This window comes from Cavia porcellus, unplaced genomic scaffold (assembly GCF_034190915.1).
Source record: "Cavia porcellus strain 051 isolate PalLab524CR breed Dunkin Hartley unplaced genomic scaffold, mCavPor4.1 scaffold_10, whole genome shotgun sequence".
Taxonomy (NCBI): domain Eukaryota; kingdom Metazoa; phylum Chordata; class Mammalia; order Rodentia; family Caviidae; genus Cavia; species Cavia porcellus.
The window spans coordinates 72,638,090-72,655,075 of record NW_026947493.1 but is presented as its reverse complement, the minus strand read 5'-3'; the positions used below and the strand labels follow the sequence as shown (position 1 = coordinate 72,655,075).

Here is a 16,986-nt window from a genome sequence, read left to right as displayed (position 1 = left end):
ACCTTCCTGTATCTCATCTATAAGACAGAGATTTTATAGCAGAAAAGAATAATTAGAAGCAATCTTAGAACTTAAAACTAACTGTGTAGTCTGTTAGTTGTCTAGGTTTAAAGACCAAGAGCCAGAGTTTCAGTCCTAGTGTATCTTCAACTCTTGTTTCTAAAAAGGAGTTTTGGCCTGGGGAGATAGCTCGGAAACAGAGCACCTCCCTAGCATGCTCAAGGCTCTGGATTCAATGCCTGACAATGCAAAAGAAGAAAAGACATTTCAAATCACTTTGGAATGTAACATGAGTGTTTTAAAAACATTGTGAACATCAGGGGGAAAAGGAGGCTTATGACTTTCGAATCAGTCATAATCTACATCGTAATTTTGTCATCTGAAAATAATTGACTAATCGCTAATTACCAATGAGATAGAAAATGGAAAAATAGTCTTTTGAATAAACATATTGCTTTGTTGTATTTTTACTCATCTTTTCAAGAAAAACCACTTGAGTTTGCTCTCTCTTCTTTCTTCTTAAATGTCTTTGCCGAGGAGTCTGCTAACCGTTGTGTTTTCTCCTGACATCCTTTCTGTCCCTCCTTTCAGTATCTTTTTGCCACATATGTTGCTCCATCAGCCACTCTTGACATTGGACTCCAACAGGAAAAGAAGAGGGAAATTTATATGAAAATACACCCACCATTTGAAGATCTTTTTGACACAGCAGAAGAATATATCCTTCTCCTCCTCCTGGAGCCCTGGATGAAGATGGTAAAGTCAGACCAAGTTACTTACAGAAAGGTATTGTGGCACTGACAAATAGTGTGAATCTTTCTGTCTTAATACACAGATAATGATAAAGCAGTGTTGTTAACTTAGAACTGAACATGGTCTCACACAGGCCAGGGATTTAGGGTTAAGATTTGGAAAGACTCAAAACTGTGGCAGGGAAAATGTTTATTAATTTATTTTTTCCCAGTTTCCCTATTGTCACCTAACAAAAAACTTAAGGGCCATTTTTACTTCTCTGTACAAATATGTCAGAAGAGAGAAGTCTGAGTTTTGGTTTTCTGTGAACTAACAAAATATGCCATGATAATACACTGGCTTTGTCCTTTCTTTCCATGTCTCAGCAGTGGTCTTAATTTTGATTAATGGAAAAAGCTCATTCATTTTACGCTGGATGAGTTACAGTAAATATTACACCCATGGAAAATATAAATGTTTCATATGTATTGTGAAAAGTCCTCTGACTTCAGTGCTTGTATTTTAAAGTACCCCCAGATGTTCATCAGGTCAGACTGCTTGATTGGATAAAAGTTTCAACACATCTTTTTTCATTCTGAAAAAGCTCATTTTAAGCCTTGGTGCTTGAATATTTTCATTATTCTTATTGACAAGTGGAGGAAATTTCTTTAAATATTTATTTTGAATTGCAAATTAAAACCATCCTTGGATATTTTTTACATTAAGTTAGTGCATGTACCCTGAGCATGAGGTCATTTCAGGTGGAACTCTGTTGTCTTTGTATGGTTATTTTTTTTATTCCTAGCTACTCCAAAACATGTTAGTCAGTTATGTCTTCCACCAGGAAGGGTAGCTGGGGTGATTAAAACTAATACCAAAACATCTCAGATAAAGTTACCTTGTTGGATTATGACTGAAGTAACTGTATGACTTAATTTAGCAAGATCAAAATAATTAAATTTTCATTTGTGATTTCTCTTTGTTTTGAAAAAGTAGCTCAGAGTCTTTTTTATTAAAGAAATGCACATATTGGGGGCTGGAGATTTAGCTCAGCGGCCTAAGTACCTGCCTTGCAAGCAGGCAGTCGTGAGTTCAATCCCCGGTACCAATAAAAAGGAAAAAGACCAAAAAAAAAAAAAAAAGAAAGAAATGCATGTATTATACCAAGAAAATTAGTATGGTATCTGAAATTTTAAAATCTCTTAAGTGACTTTTAAAATACATATGTCTATATATTTTTTATTGCATGGAAGAAATGTAGTAAATGATCTTCTGTAATAATAAAAAAATTTTTTGAAGTTATGACTAACTTCCCTAACTCAAGAAGTTTTGGCATTAGTGATGATTCTTAGAAAGTGTACAAGGCAGGTTATACACTATTTTACTAAGAGGAAAAAATATCTCTTTTTCTTGTTTTTAAAACTTTCTTAAATTCAGCCCAGATATTTCTCTGAAGCCCCAGATGACTATACAATGTAGACTATTTCCCAAAAAGGATACTTAAGCAGTCTACCAAAACTAGATATTAAAAACAGAAAATTATTAAGCAGCTAGTCAGCCAAACTATTTTTTCCCTGTAATAGAGAAACAAAGCAGTTATGATCTCTTAACAATATAAAATAGTGATTTACAGGTTCTGACGACTGAGAACTGCTTATGAGAATTAACTTGATGATTGTCTCCTGTTTTGCTGCAGCAAGAAAGCCTTTTCTTATAGACTAATAACAATAGGGAACCTGGTCATTTCTTGTTTGCCTGTGAATTATTTGGTTCCTACTGCTAGTAGTATCTGCCTTCATGTTATGTTGAATAGAAACTAGAAATATGATCAACACATTTACACTGTGAGTGTACACGAGGTGTCCAGGGACCCTGTATCAGTATGTGGAAATGTCTGCATTTCTTTTTTTCCTTTGGTACTGGATTGAACTCACATTTGCCTCGCATTTGCCAAGCAGGCACTTAACACCCCTGAGCTAACCCCCAGCCCCAATGTCTGCATTTCTTACTGCTTGCATTCAAATGGGACTCTGCTGTAGCTAATATTTATTATTCCTGTTTTCACTTCCAAACTAATTTTCTTTATTGACATTTGTTTGTTTTTTAAACTAATATTGGCAAATTATGCATCTGTTCCCTATTCTTTCATAATACATATTTTATTGATATCACCATGAATTATGCTATATTTGTTTTAGGTGGAACTGGTGGAAGAAAGTAGGCAACTAGACTCCACATGCCTCAGAAAACTACAGGCTTTGTATAAAGAATCATTTCCCAAGAAAGCTGGCGTAAGACAATTTTCTACTTAGAAAAACAAATTTTTATGCTGGAGAGGGTTACTACTTTTTATACTGGTGTTGAGGAAGCCTTATATTGAGAGGATCATATATTGATAAAATAGGGATAGGCAGTGTCATTTTCCTGCTGTTTCTATGGTTGGCACACTGCATTCGACAATTCTCACATTACATCGAAGCATTTAACAATGCAGTCAGAAAAGCAAAGCAGATAAAGTAGCAGTAGGAATCAGGACACTTGTTCAGCTTAGTGAAAGTCAAAAACCTGAGCCATGAAGCCATTTCATAGCCCTGGATATTATACTTTATTGTATGTCTGGCAGCTCTTCTTTCTCCTTGTTGTCAGATCACAAGAGTTAAATTGAGTTTTGCTACACAGAAGAAACAAAACAATAAAATATATGGAAAAGAATTGGGAAAGTCAGTAAAAAGATCATAGGGATTGACTAGACTATAAAAGTGTTTTGATTTATGTGTTTGCATATGCAAAAAATTTGTATGACTAATATGTGATTGTTAAATGAAACCGTAAAATGAATTTTATGAATCTGCATAAAATGACAGTTAATTGACCTGTAAAATGTTTCTAACATATTATTATATAAATACGGAAAATAACACTGAGATTGTCTGATACTATTTATGTATAATTATATATGTATTTATATATGTAATTATATGTGTATTTCTACATATATATACATAAGCAAATGAGGTATTTGCCAAAATGTTAAGGATAGTTCTGAATGGTAAGGTTTAGGTTGATTTTTTTTTTTTCACTTCCTTATACTTACCTAAAATTTTAACTTTTTTTGTACTGGGAATCAAACTGAAAATCTCACCCTTGCCAGGCAGGTGCTATGTCTCCTGCCCTAAAATTTTTATTCTTGCATGATAAAGATTTTTTAAAAAGTAATTATTTTTGTCATATAACTTTCATGATAGTTGCTTTGTTAACATAGAAGGTCTCTACTTGAAATACAACTTTCTTGGAAAAATACATAAAAATAAAAAAGCCAGAAAATTATAAGATTGATATTTTACACTGTAGGAACCAAAATTTATAACACTTAGCCAAGAGTGGTGGTGCACACATGTGATCCCAGCACTCGGGAGACTGAGGCAGGAAGGAATATTGCTGAAGTTCAGGGCAACCAGGGCTACATTGTGAGTTTAAGGTCAGCCTAAATTACCTAGTGAGATTCTGTCTCAAAAACACATAAATAAATAAATTTTATAACATTCCCCATAATACTTTACATAAGGAGAATTAATTTTTTAAAAATATTGGCAGTTTACCTCTTGGTCAGACACTCTTAAAAAACAAATAGGAGATGAATTAACTTTATAAGAAATTATATGATGAAGTGCTTTTCAAAGAATATGCTTCTCTATACTGTTTTGCCATTTAAGGCTTATAAACTACCCATGCAACATCCGAGATCTTAAAATTACCTAAAAATTAATTTTTATATGGAGATTACTATCAGTATCATAATATAACTTTTAAAAATTGTGTTGTGAAAGCATGTTTTATGTTTATTATGTATTGTGAAGAAAATGAACAAGGTTCTAAAAACTGTATATAGGGATATAATCCTATCTTTATTTTTAATCAACTATATGTATATATACAAAAAAGACCAAAGAATGTATATAAACATATTAATGGTGGCTGTGTCTCAACAGTACTATTATATATGAATTTTATTTTTTCTTGGAAAAGATATATAACTTCTATACTAAGAAATTAATGCAATTGGTACTTTAAAAACAATTGCTTTGTATATAGTAAAGGTTTACTAAGTATCCATGAAAATAAAGGGTTGGAATGGAAAGGAACAGGACAAAATTTGATCTGAATTGGAGTCTGAATCACCTATATTCTTTATCCATTTCTGCCATTTCTGAATGGTTAAACAGCCATGGCTTAATAGCTGATTTTTCGTTTAGTCTCTATTTAAAATTATAAATTATTGCATTTAAGAAACTTTTCTGAAAAATATTATGTCATTAGGATGCCACTGATGAAATTGGAACTGGTCTTTTATCACTCCCTGATATCTCTAAACAAACAGAATACTGGAATAATGTTCCTGAAGAATACAAGCATTTTAGTTTTAATGATCTGCTTAACAACAAACTGGAGTTTGAACATTTCCGTCAGTTTCTTGGAGTACATTCCTCAAGGTAAGGAATATAACCATTTTAAAATATTTCTCTATACTTAAAACATCATTTGTCTAGACTGTTAGTTTTTGTGGGTTTTTTTTTTTTTTCCCCCACAGGAAATTGAACTCAAGACCTCGCATTTGCCAGGCAGGTGCTGTATTACTGAGCTATATTCCCAGCCCTTGGCTGTTAGTTTTGATTCAATACACTATATTAGTGATTTGGTGCTATATATTTTATTTATGTTGGTAAAAACTGATGAACATAGTTATCTGAAAGCTGTATGGATTGCTGTTTGTTGGTGTGTATAAACTGAAGTGCTGATTATATTTTTTTCTCCCGAGTTAGCAGAAACTAGTTAGAACTGAGCAAAATTTCACTGTGTTTGTTTCCCTTCATTGTAGTGAGAATTATCTAAATTTGGCCTGTTATCAAATAGAGATGCCATATGTGGACATTTCCCTATATTTGAAATTGATGATACTAGTCCATCACTAGTGATGAAAAATAAAGATTAGGGTTAAAGTCAAGCTAAGAATCAGAGGCAACACTGTACTACGCAGTTCTGTGATTTAATCAATTGCACTGACTAGTGAAGGCAGTCACTTTCTGAACCTGTCAAAGCAAAGGTGTTTTGATGTTTAGTAAGCTTTAGAGAAATAAATAAGAAGTCTATACTTTTCTTTGTTTTTATTTTAGCATGGACCTTATGTGCTGGATAGACATCGAGCAATTCCGAAGAATAAATTACAAAGATCAAAATCAAAGGGAGGCAAAATCTATATATATTAAAAAAAAATACCTTAATAAAAAATATTTCTTTGGACCCAACAGTCCAGCTTCTTTGTATCAACAGAATGAGGTATCAACATTACATCTACTTTCTATTTTGAAGTGTGAAAACAATCATTGCCAATAACCTGAAAATCTTTTTTCCTTTTTGCTGTTATGATTTATATGCTAGACACTTTTGATATTATACTTGTTTAGGTGTTCACAAGTATCTATAAGTGTTTTTAAAGTTTTTAAAGTATTACATATTATAAAAAAAAATTACAACCAGGCATCGTGGTGCATGCCTGTAATCCCAGCACTTGGGAGACTGAAGCCGGAGAATTGCAGCAAGTTTGAGGCCAGCCTGGACTACATAGTGAGATCCTGTCTCAAAAAAAAATTACTAATGTAACTTTTACTCATCTAAGTCTGTATTGTAAACAATGCTTAGAAATTTTAGGGTTGAATCACAGCTTTGCACATATTATACTTAAAAAGTTGTTCATTCATTCAACAAAAATGAGTGCCTTGATATACCAGACGCTGTTCTAGGTGCTCAGAACAAAGTGGTGAACAGGAGGGACAAAGTCCCTACACCTTTGAAGCAGCAAGAAAACAGTTACTAACAACCATTAGGCCTAATTTGTCTTTTCTTTTAGCCATTATTCTTCCAAACAAAATTTTGTTTACAATTTTATTGCCCCACACACACTCTATTTTTATTGACTAGGAACGTAGATTTGACCTTAATCACAACTTGTTAATAATAGCGTCATTCAGTTTACAGGATAAAAAAACAAACCAGAGTGAGATAACCCATGAGCTTGAGTGTTCATGTAACACTTTTATCTCATGAAGTATGTCTTAATTTTTATGTTTTGAAATGCAAATAGTTAAGTATTATACTTCATTTAGTTGGAAGGTTTTTAGTTTTACACTTCTGCATAAAGATCAAATTATTTCTTTTTATTTTAGGGATTTATAAGGATATGTAGTCTATTGGTATACATTTATAAAACAAATTTTATATTAATGTTAAATTCAAAAAAATTAAAGAAAAATTCAGAGACAGTTCATGAGTAGAGCAAACCAGATTAGTAAGCCATATCTTTGATGGGAGTTGAATAAACAAGAGCTCTTGGGAACAAGAGGGAGAAGAAATGGTAAAGTTAAGCAACTTTGAAAAAATGCTTTGCTGTTAGTTCCCCAAGATACAAATCTGGGACACATTAGCAAAAGTGGTTTGGTATCTCAATAAGCACAAGTATGAATAAACACATGGAAAGCATTTGTTTTGTATTTGGCTTGTGCTACATTGCGTGAGGTTTCATGGTATCTGATGCTACTGTGTGAACCCTCTGTAGTACATACAACACACTGAGGGCTTAAAAGTCACCATTGCTGTCATAGCAAATGGTTGTGCTTCACACAGAGCCTCTCCCTGAGCCCACTTCATCTTATCACCGCTTCTTTATTTACTGATTTTCTACTTGAGCATGTCCATGTCACATCAAGTTCTTGATCATATTGGTCCTCATTTTATGTGTTGCCAGTTTAATCTTTGATTAGAAAGGTAGTTTGTTATGTAAAAGCAATATTACTTTTAGATTATTATTTGATAAATTCTATTAAAGATGACTAAAAAGGAGTTTTGATTTTGTCTTTATATGAAACAATATTATTAATAGCAGTACTTTATTGATATTACTAATCAAAGGAGAACTAAACAAATAAGTTAGCTGTTTCAGTGAAAAGTCCAGAAATTTTGAGCAGTAAGTATATACATAGAAATAACTAGAAAACAGAATGAGTTACAGCCAGAAATAGCTAGCACAGGCTTATCAAGGCCAGTATTTAGGCAAAAGATTTGGGCCACAAAGAAATTGTGTTTTTAAATGACACTACCTATAAAAGTCTAAGTGTTATTTCTAAAATACAATCTTTCTCTACTTCTTAATGCCTCTGTTTTCGTCTTAGGAATTATCAAAAGAGTCCTCAGTCACTACCATTGCTCTCATCCTGCCATTCCCAACCAAACATTTTTAGCAACACACATATCTATAATATGTATGTCAAGGTTGTTTCTTAATTAATAATTCATTTTTTATTATAAAAATAATGCTTTCTTAAATGAGTCAATTTGACTAGAATCACAGATTCATAGATTATTAAACCTAGACAAGAACTTGCAAAACTAATAGACTAACACCAACACTGTGTAACTGAAGATGATGATTCAGTGAAAGGAAACAGTGCTTTTGCTTCTGTTCACATTGGATCTGGGGCTGTGGCTGTAACTCAGTGGTAAGGTACTTGCCTCATGTGCCTGAGGCCTTGGGTATAATCCCCAGCACCAGGGTAAGAAAATCCCACTCCTGTGCATATTTCATGGAAAGAAAAACTATACATCTGAAATCAGCATATAAACTACAATTCTTTTTTTGATGTTAGAATTGCCTGTCATTCTTGTACATAATCCAGCACAGATGTGCAGAAAATGAAAACGGTGGCACTTTCAGGTGTATAGCCAATGGTTTGGAGTGAATGTATGAATGAATGAACGACTGTTAGTGTTTTTTAATGAAGCACAAATTTTTAGTTTCTTTTTCATTTTTATTTGCTTAGATAATGGAGTTAGGTGGCGGTTGGGGAAAGATTCTCCATGAACAACTTGATGCCCCTGTTTTGATTGAAATTCAGAAGCATATCCTAAACAGACTAGAAAATGTGTGGTTGCCACTGTTTCTTGCAAGTGAAGAGTTTGCAGCCCGACAAAAGATAAAGGTATATATATGAATATAATTTCTGGATGGCCATTGGCAGTACTTATCAAAACCTGAAGTGTATACCAGCATCCTCTTTTGACTATTGACCCAGCCATTGTACTTCTGTAGATGGTGGCTAAAAGGATGGAATCAGACTTTCCAAAGTTTGATGTCAACACTGCTACATATCAATTGCACCACTTTATAATCTCCTCACTTGAAAAATGGAACTAATAATAGAAATTGCTTCATAAGTTTATTGTGAAAATTAAACGAAATTAGTGTGTTTAGTTTCTCAGCATGATGCCTGACACACAGCAAGCACATGTTATCTATCAACATAGTTGTTATTTTTAATATTAAGTTCCTACACAAACAGGCAAGGATATATAAGGATGTTCATTTTAATGTCATATGGGAGAATTGTTAAGTGAGTTACAATTGCACTGTGGAAAACTACATCCTTCTACTGGAAAACTACTACATACTACCAGTGAAAAACAACTATTTCCCTCTAACAGATTATCTAAATGAGATTTCCACATGTACTGATATGAAAGATGTTACTTACTGAGTGAAACAAGCAGGATGCAGAACAATACATAGAAGACAATCCCATTATATCTATTTCTCTTTGTGTAATCATGCCTGTGTTATCCAAATCTGTTTATCTATTCATCCATTCATCCTTCTCTCTATCATTTTATTTGTACTTAGGGAATAAATTTAAAATGTTCTGCTTCCTGGAAATTAGTGTGGGGATTAAAGAAAGATTTTTATTTTTTACTTTGTGAAGTGGGTTTTAATTTTTGCTTTGTTTTATTTTATTTTATATGAAGCAAGTATTATTTCAATCATTTACAATATCATTATCATGCCCCAAAACAGGCAAGCCTGATAGTTACAAAACTAACAAAGGCTTAAAAATCCAATTGTATTCCATGCCATTAATACTGCTCAGGAAGAACCTGAAAAACCTTTCTTCTACATTGTATTGAATTTATGAGACACTTGGAGGCCTACGTATCTGGAAATAGCCTTAGTTTTTTGAGCTAAGCAACATAGTACAGCTGGGAACACAGAATTTATAGTGTGGAGAAGAGCCCAACTCATTTTAGGCAAAAAGTTCCCAGAAATAAGCTTTGGGAAAATTCAAATCTCCTCATTCTCTTTCTTCAGGGAAACTCCAGTTTTCTCTCCAAAGCTAAGTAAAAAGACATTTGGCTTACTAATATTATTTACCACATCTTCTCATTATATTTACCACAGTAATTTTATTGTAACTTGTAGTCATTTCCTGACTTAGCATTATTTGGGTGGTCAGCAAAACTGATTTTGGCAACAAGCTTAAGCCAAAGGAAAAAGGAGAGGGTGAGAATTTATTCTGAAAATCTCATGCATTCAGGGAAAAGTTGACACCCAATCTTTAGAAAAAATGTAAGCCCGGACAGACTTGGAAACTCAACAAGAAGTCAGATACTTTCTCTGGGTTGTGGCTATCAAAAGGCTCAGTTTTGTGACTGTAGCTCAGCGATCAAGGGCTTGCCTAGCATATGGGAAGCCTAGGTTCAAACCCAGCACCTCAAGAAAGTGGGGAAAGAAGAGTCAGCCATAGTGATCCTAGTCTTTGACTCTCTAGCTCAGCTCCTGGATCAATCTGTTATGGGAAGGGAGATGGAGACACAGAGCATACATTTGGCATAAGCAGTTCCCCAGAAAGGGAAAATATTATCTATGCAGGATTGATATCTCAAAAATCTGAAGATGTTCAAATTGCTCATTTAAAATAACATCATGTTTATGTATGACCTACGCTATCTTCCCATGTTCTTTAAGAGCATCTCTAGATTATTTGTAAAATCCTAATGCAGCATAAATGCTATGTAAATTGTTATACTGTACTGTATAGGGAATGAAGATAAGAAAAAAGTTTGTACATGTTCAGTATAGACACAGATTTCTTTTCCCAAATATTTTCCTTCAAAATATTTGGTTAAGCCCAGAGATATGGAGGATAGACTATCTTACTGTATTTCCCTGTGTCAACAGCAAGCTTTGGTCCCTTCTAAAATTAGTTGCAGAAAAGTATGCCTAAAAAATAACACAGAAATCTGAGAAGACCTAATTACCTTTCTAGCTTAAGTTCCTGGGTGAGTCTGAGTGAAAAAGGCATCCATATTTAGACCAATATGATTAGATAGATGTCATCTATATTTAGGTAAAGAAACTGTGCTCCAAGAACGTGTGGTGCCCAGAGCCGTGCCTGTGGGTTCTGCTTTCTGACCTGATCCTCTGCTACCTGACCAGCACTTTCTTACCTAGCCTAAACTTTACCTCATTTTTTTTTTTTGGTGGGAATTTTTTTTTGTTTGTTTTTGTCTCTTTGAGAGAGTTTCACTGTGCAGTGCAGACTGGCCCTGAACTCACTTTGTAGCCCAGGCTGGCCTTGAACTCACAGAAGTTCTCCTGCCTTAGCTTCCCAAGTGCTGGGATTACAGGTGTGTGCCACCATGCCTAACTTCACTTCAGTTTTTAAATTACTAGTAATTTATTTTAAAACTTTGGACAGTATAAATAACAATAAAATGATTGGCTTTGCTTTTAGGTACAGATGAAGGACATAGCAGATGAGCTTTTACTACAGAAGCATGAAGGGAAAATTGGGGTCTGGAAGGCAAGTAACTACTATATTCTTCCAGTTGTAAATTCCACTTGGCTGTTCTCTTGCTTGCCCAATGCCATCACTGTTGACACTACCAGCTAAACCAACTAACTGTTACTGTTCTTACTTGCAGGTGGAAATTAGAGGAAAGTGTGACTCTTAACTCTTAAAGAGTTTCTTGACCTCTTTAACCTTAGAAGTGTGTGATTGACTTTTAAATATATATTGTATTCTTCCTATTCTGCATGGTGTCTCTACACTGTGTTAGTGGTTTCTTTTGCTATGCAGAAGCTCAAACAAAGGGCTAATATCTAGACTGCATAAAGAATTCAAAAAAATAGACCCCCCTCATTTAAAGACCCAGTTTTAAAATGGGCCTCTGAAATGAATAGACACTTCTCAGAGGAAGAGATACAAAAGGCCAATAAATACATGCAAAAGTGCTCAACATTGCTGGCCATTCAAGAAATCCAAATTAAAACAACACTGCTCCAGAAACAATGGCTACCATCAAAAAATCAGCCAATAACAAATGCCAGCCAGGCTGTGGTGAGAAAGGAACCCTTCTGCATTGTTGATAGGACTATAAACTGATACAACCACTATGAAATCAGTATGGAGATTCCTCAAAAAACTAAAAGTAGAAATTCCATTTGACCCAGCAATTCCCCTTCCAGATATTTTCCCCCCAAAAGTTAAAGACAGCTGGGGATTTAGCTCAGTGGCACAAGCACCTGCCTGGCAAGAGCAAGGTCATGAGTTCAATCACCGGTACCAAAAAAACAAAAGTTAGAGACATCATTCCACAGCAATGTATACATACCCATGTTTATAATAGCATAGTTCATACTAGCTAAAACTTTGAAACAGCCTATATGTCTACCAACAGATGAATGGGTTTAAAAAATCATATTTGTACACAATAGAGTACTACTCTGCCATAAAAGGGTAAATTTACATCATTTGTAGGAAAATGGATATATCTTGAGACCTTATGTTAAGTGAAGTAATGCAGACACACAAACTTAAATATCACATGGTTTTTCTTATGTGAAAAATCCTCCCTCTCTCTATATATATATTAATATTGACTGGTCAATATATAGAGATACAGATACATATCACATAATAGGGAAGAGGTATTGTAACCCAGTGCAGACAATGTATCTAAAAGTGTGCTGTCATTTAGTACAATTGTCTTACATGTTTCATATATTCTTTGGCATATTTGTCTGGTTTTCGCTCTGTATATATGACAATTAACTTTTTGAAACTTTTTTTTTTTATCAGTACCAGGGATTGAACTCATGACCATGCACTTGCAAGGCAGGCGCTTATGCCGCTGAGCTAAATCCCCAGCCCCTTATAATTAACTTTTTAAGGTCTTATAAATAAAAGAATTCAGTGCTGGAAAACTAAAAAGGGATGGGTGAAGGGAGACAAAGAAGGAAATTGAAATGTGTTATGTACATGTACCAATCTCCTGCAGTGAGTGTAATCATTATCTACTGCAAATACAGAGAGGAGAAACAGACAGATGTAGATACAGATATATTTTTCTGCATGAGGCCCTAGGTTTGTTCTCCAGTACAACAACAAAAAAACCCTTTATTTTGCTCGTGATGGATTTATTGAGTCAAGCTGTTCTTTCCATCATATAGTAGTATACTTATTTACAGTGGGTTACACAAAAGCAATGAGTAATGTGAGGCAGGATAAGCAATTTAAGTCACCTCACATTTATTTAGAATTGCAGTTTAACTTTAAAAGAATTACAATAAGTATCATTTTGGCAATCATTAAAATCACTGTTAGATACCTCTACCTCACTAGTGCAGTTATTACCTATTTTGCTTAACAAGCACGATGAACATAATCTTCCTTTTGAGCTATAAGTACTGTATTCTCTTACCAGTCATGATAAGATGTCAGACTAGACATAGGTGACTTGCTGAAAAAATGACAGAGTGAATGTTGTGGCACACACCTGTATTCTCTGCACTCAGGAGGCTGAGGCAGGAGAATCACTGTGAGTTCAAGATTAGCCTGGACTACATAGTGAGACCTATCTCAAAACACCAAAACTGAAACTTAATTTGAATGTTAGAAGAGGCATGTATGTTAGAATGCTCTTTTCTATATTTTCCTCTTGAAAAGAAATCTTTTTTTGCTATATTTTTTGCTATATTTTTGTAAAAATACTAGTAGAATACAGTTGTATCTTATATTATTGTGCATTGTATGTTACATTATTTTCTATTTAGTTAAATTACAGGTTTTAGTTAAAATACTAAGTTTTAGTATCTTAAGAAACAGGTCTTAAAACATTATTTGTTGAGTGGATTTTAAATAAACATCCCAGTCTAATCCATAGTTGTTCCTATTTATAGGGCTATAATTTTAATAAGGACCAGATGGTGAAGGTCTTAAGTTTTTGTCCAGGGAACATGACATGTGCCTCCCTGGAACAGTGATGCACATCTGCGCACTCTCTGAGTAGCAGCACCACGCTCGTCCAGCCGGCCTGGGGTGGCTGTCGCTTCTCAGTGCCGCCTCGGGCAACATCCTCAGGGCCCCCCTGTAAAGGGTTCACTTTCCCGAGCAGCATTAGTTACTCCTTCTTTTGTGTTCCATAGCACTCTTTACATAGCTTTCTCAAACACTTGCATCGATGGTCACATATGATTTGTTTCAAGGAATTTATTTTATGCATTGTCAGTAATGGATATTTTTCATGTAATTTAATCATTAATATAATTTGTAAGTCCATCTAAAATGTTGCCTTTGGAAGGATGCTTCTTTGTATGCTTGTACACTGAAATCAATTTGGATAACTTCAATAAAATTAAAATCTATTTGGTAAATTTAATAAAATCTATTTCTTACATTTTTTGAATCTGAGAAGGTAAAAGGAATTGGATATGTGAGTTTAAGTGATCAAAGTAAAAAAGGAAACATTTCAAAATTATGAAGATATAAGTATAGATAAAAATACCCTTAAACATTACTAAAACACCATGGATATTTCTGGATTTTGTTAGGTAAATAGAGGAATTTTGTTATTCAAATGATTATTGTAATTATCAGTCATAATTTATTATTAAGTAATATAAAATGTCTTACCTAAAATCATGATCTCTTTAGCATAGTATTTTAACAAAGTACCACAGCAAATTTTCTATTTAAATTAGAATTAATTTATATTTTTTCTAAAATATGAAAACCTGTCTCAATTATTCAACTACTTTTACTTTTTAAAACACAGGAGAATTATGCAATAATAAAATAAACGGTAATGTAATGGTAATCATAATATTATGGTTACTTTGTTCCGCTTCAGCACAGAACTCATTCTATGTACTAAAAAGTACTTTTTCACCGTGGTCATACAACTTCTTAAACAGTGTTGTCATATGTCCTAAAGCATCCAGTCAGTTCTTTCTTTTTTCTGTACTTGTTTTAAAAAATGATGCCATAAAAATATAAAGGAGATAAAAAGGAGAGGAACAGAGTGAAAAGTTGCCAAGTGCCACAAATTTCTACAGTCATAATTAAAGGAAATAGAACTTGGTAATTTAGCCTAATTGTGACTTTATTTTTGTATTTTAAACTGTAGCTCATTCTGTGTATTCTCTGTTTTGGACAGCCTGTGGAGAGTAAGTGGATATCTTCATCTTGTGAAATTATTGCTTTTCGAAAAGCATTATTGAATCCCGTTACTGCAAGACAGTTTCAACATTTTGTGACTCTAAAAGGAGATTTATTGGGAAATGGAGTACTCTTTTGGCAAGAAGTGCAAAAATATAAGGTAATGTATTGGAGGCTGGGTAAAATTTTGAGGAGGAAACTCATTAACATATCAGATTCTTAATGACAGCTTTAGGGGGACAAGATTTGCATAAGCTATCCCAGTTTTGCCAGCTTCAAACCTATTCTTAAATTTTGAGATGCTTATTGTTCATTTTTAGATAGACTTGTAATATAAAGTGAAGAGTAAGGGTGAGCCCTAAAATGATAGTATTGGATTTTTTTGTTCGTGTGTTTGTTTGCTTTTTAGTGTTGGTTTTTTAAGGCATTAACATGCACTATGACCTAATAGGTACAGTATTTCTTGAGTTTTAGCTGCATATCTGAATCACATATAGAATAAATATAATGAATGTATATATATGACATGTATGTACCATGAAAATGCACTACACTTTTTTTCTCAAAGATACCTGTATTTAGTACATCCATGTAACTATGACTTCTATATAAGTATTCCTCCAAGCCATATTTATAACAATGGCAGTTAAAGATATTTGTAGATAAATCAAAAAAGTTGAGACAGGCTTTTTTTATTAGAAAAATAGACAAATTTAAATAAAAGAACAAGGATCTAGGCATGGTGGTGCATGCCTATAATACCAGCACTCAGAAGGCGGAGGCAGGAAGATTGCTATGAGTTTGAGGCCAGCCTGGGTTACATAGGCAATTTGAGGTCAGCCTGAAATTCATAGTGAAACTTTGTCTCAAAAAAAAAAAAAACCAAAATAAATAAATGAATAAATAAGAACAATGGGTTAGGTGCAAAGACAGTACTTTTTTTCAGGTTTAAGTGTTTAGTAGATTCATATAGAATCTTTGCTTTTAGGAGAAGGGATGTTTCCCATTACACTATCTAGATGGCAGTAAAGAAATGTCTTCAAGTAGGCAGGCGTGGTTGCCTAGTGTGGGATTAATGTGAGTTTCCGGCCAGTGCCATGCTACATAGTGAGCTCAAGGCCAGCTAGAACTATATAGAGAGAACCTGTGGCAAAACAAAACAAAACAGAAAATGTCTTCAAGCACCTACGGTTTACACGCTCTTAGGGGTACAGGCCCACTTCCCTGCAAGTAGCCTATTTTTAAAAGTGTTACTAGAGTTTATGAGTAAGTTTTAAGTGTGTATTATGCTGCACTGACAGTTACTTAGTATGTAGTTAGTGACTGCTCAATAAACCCAAGTCTTCTCCAACATTCCATGAAACTATTTCTCCCCTTTTCTGTTACCAACTGTTGTACTGTTCTCAGCTCTGACTGTAACAGAAAAAAAATTGCAGGGAAAGTTTTTCACCATCTTTCACACAAATAACATTTTTTAAAGTTTTTTGAGAATTAGGAAGCAAGAAGTCTATTTCCACAATAGGCAGGTTTCCAGTATGAGTGGGCAGAATTATCTTTAAGATAATATGAACATGATTAACCCCAACCCTGCTAGGTTAAGAGGCATTGAGAGAAACCTTAAAAACAAATACTTGGAAAAGACCCATAGAGTCAACTTTTATTTTGTGGCTGCAAGTTGTCTGTGGTATTTTAGTATTTTTTCTATGGTATAACATGTTGTAGGTGGGGAATAGTCAATGATGGGAAAAGGTGTTTCTTTAAAACTAACTACTAGAAAACAGTATGAGTTAATAAAAATATGAGTTGTGTGTGCGTGTGTGTGTGCAAAGATGAAAAGAATATAGTCATCCAACAAATACTTATTGAGCTCCTGCCAAGGGCCAGGCTAAATCCTGATGATGTAACAATTATCAAAATAATCATCTCTCATGGA

The 16,986-nt window shown here is 34.0% G+C and overlaps 1 protein-coding gene across 5 annotated transcripts in view; it reads left to right on the top strand.

The window, feature by feature from the left end:
- Rgs22 (regulator of G protein signaling 22) overlaps positions 1-16,986 on the top strand; it is a 107,292-nt gene that overhangs the window by 71,520 nt on the left and 18,786 nt on the right. For all 5 annotated transcript variants that reach the window (XR_010050306.1, XM_063257846.1, XM_063257845.1 and 2 more), the window contains 7 exons: positions 592-786; positions 2,931-3,023; positions 5,050-5,222; positions 5,904-6,066; positions 8,604-8,762; positions 11,349-11,417; positions 15,052-15,213. Coding sequence is in view for 4 of the 5 variants with exons in the window: in XM_063257846.1 (XP_063113916.1) it covers positions 592-786; positions 2,931-3,023; positions 5,050-5,222; positions 5,904-6,066; positions 8,604-8,762; positions 11,349-11,417; positions 15,052-15,213 (1,014 nt within the window). In the remaining variant the exon portion in view is untranslated. The remainder of the gene's footprint in view (positions 1-591; positions 787-2,930; positions 3,024-5,049; positions 5,223-5,903; positions 6,067-8,603; positions 8,763-11,348; positions 11,418-15,051; positions 15,214-16,986) is intronic.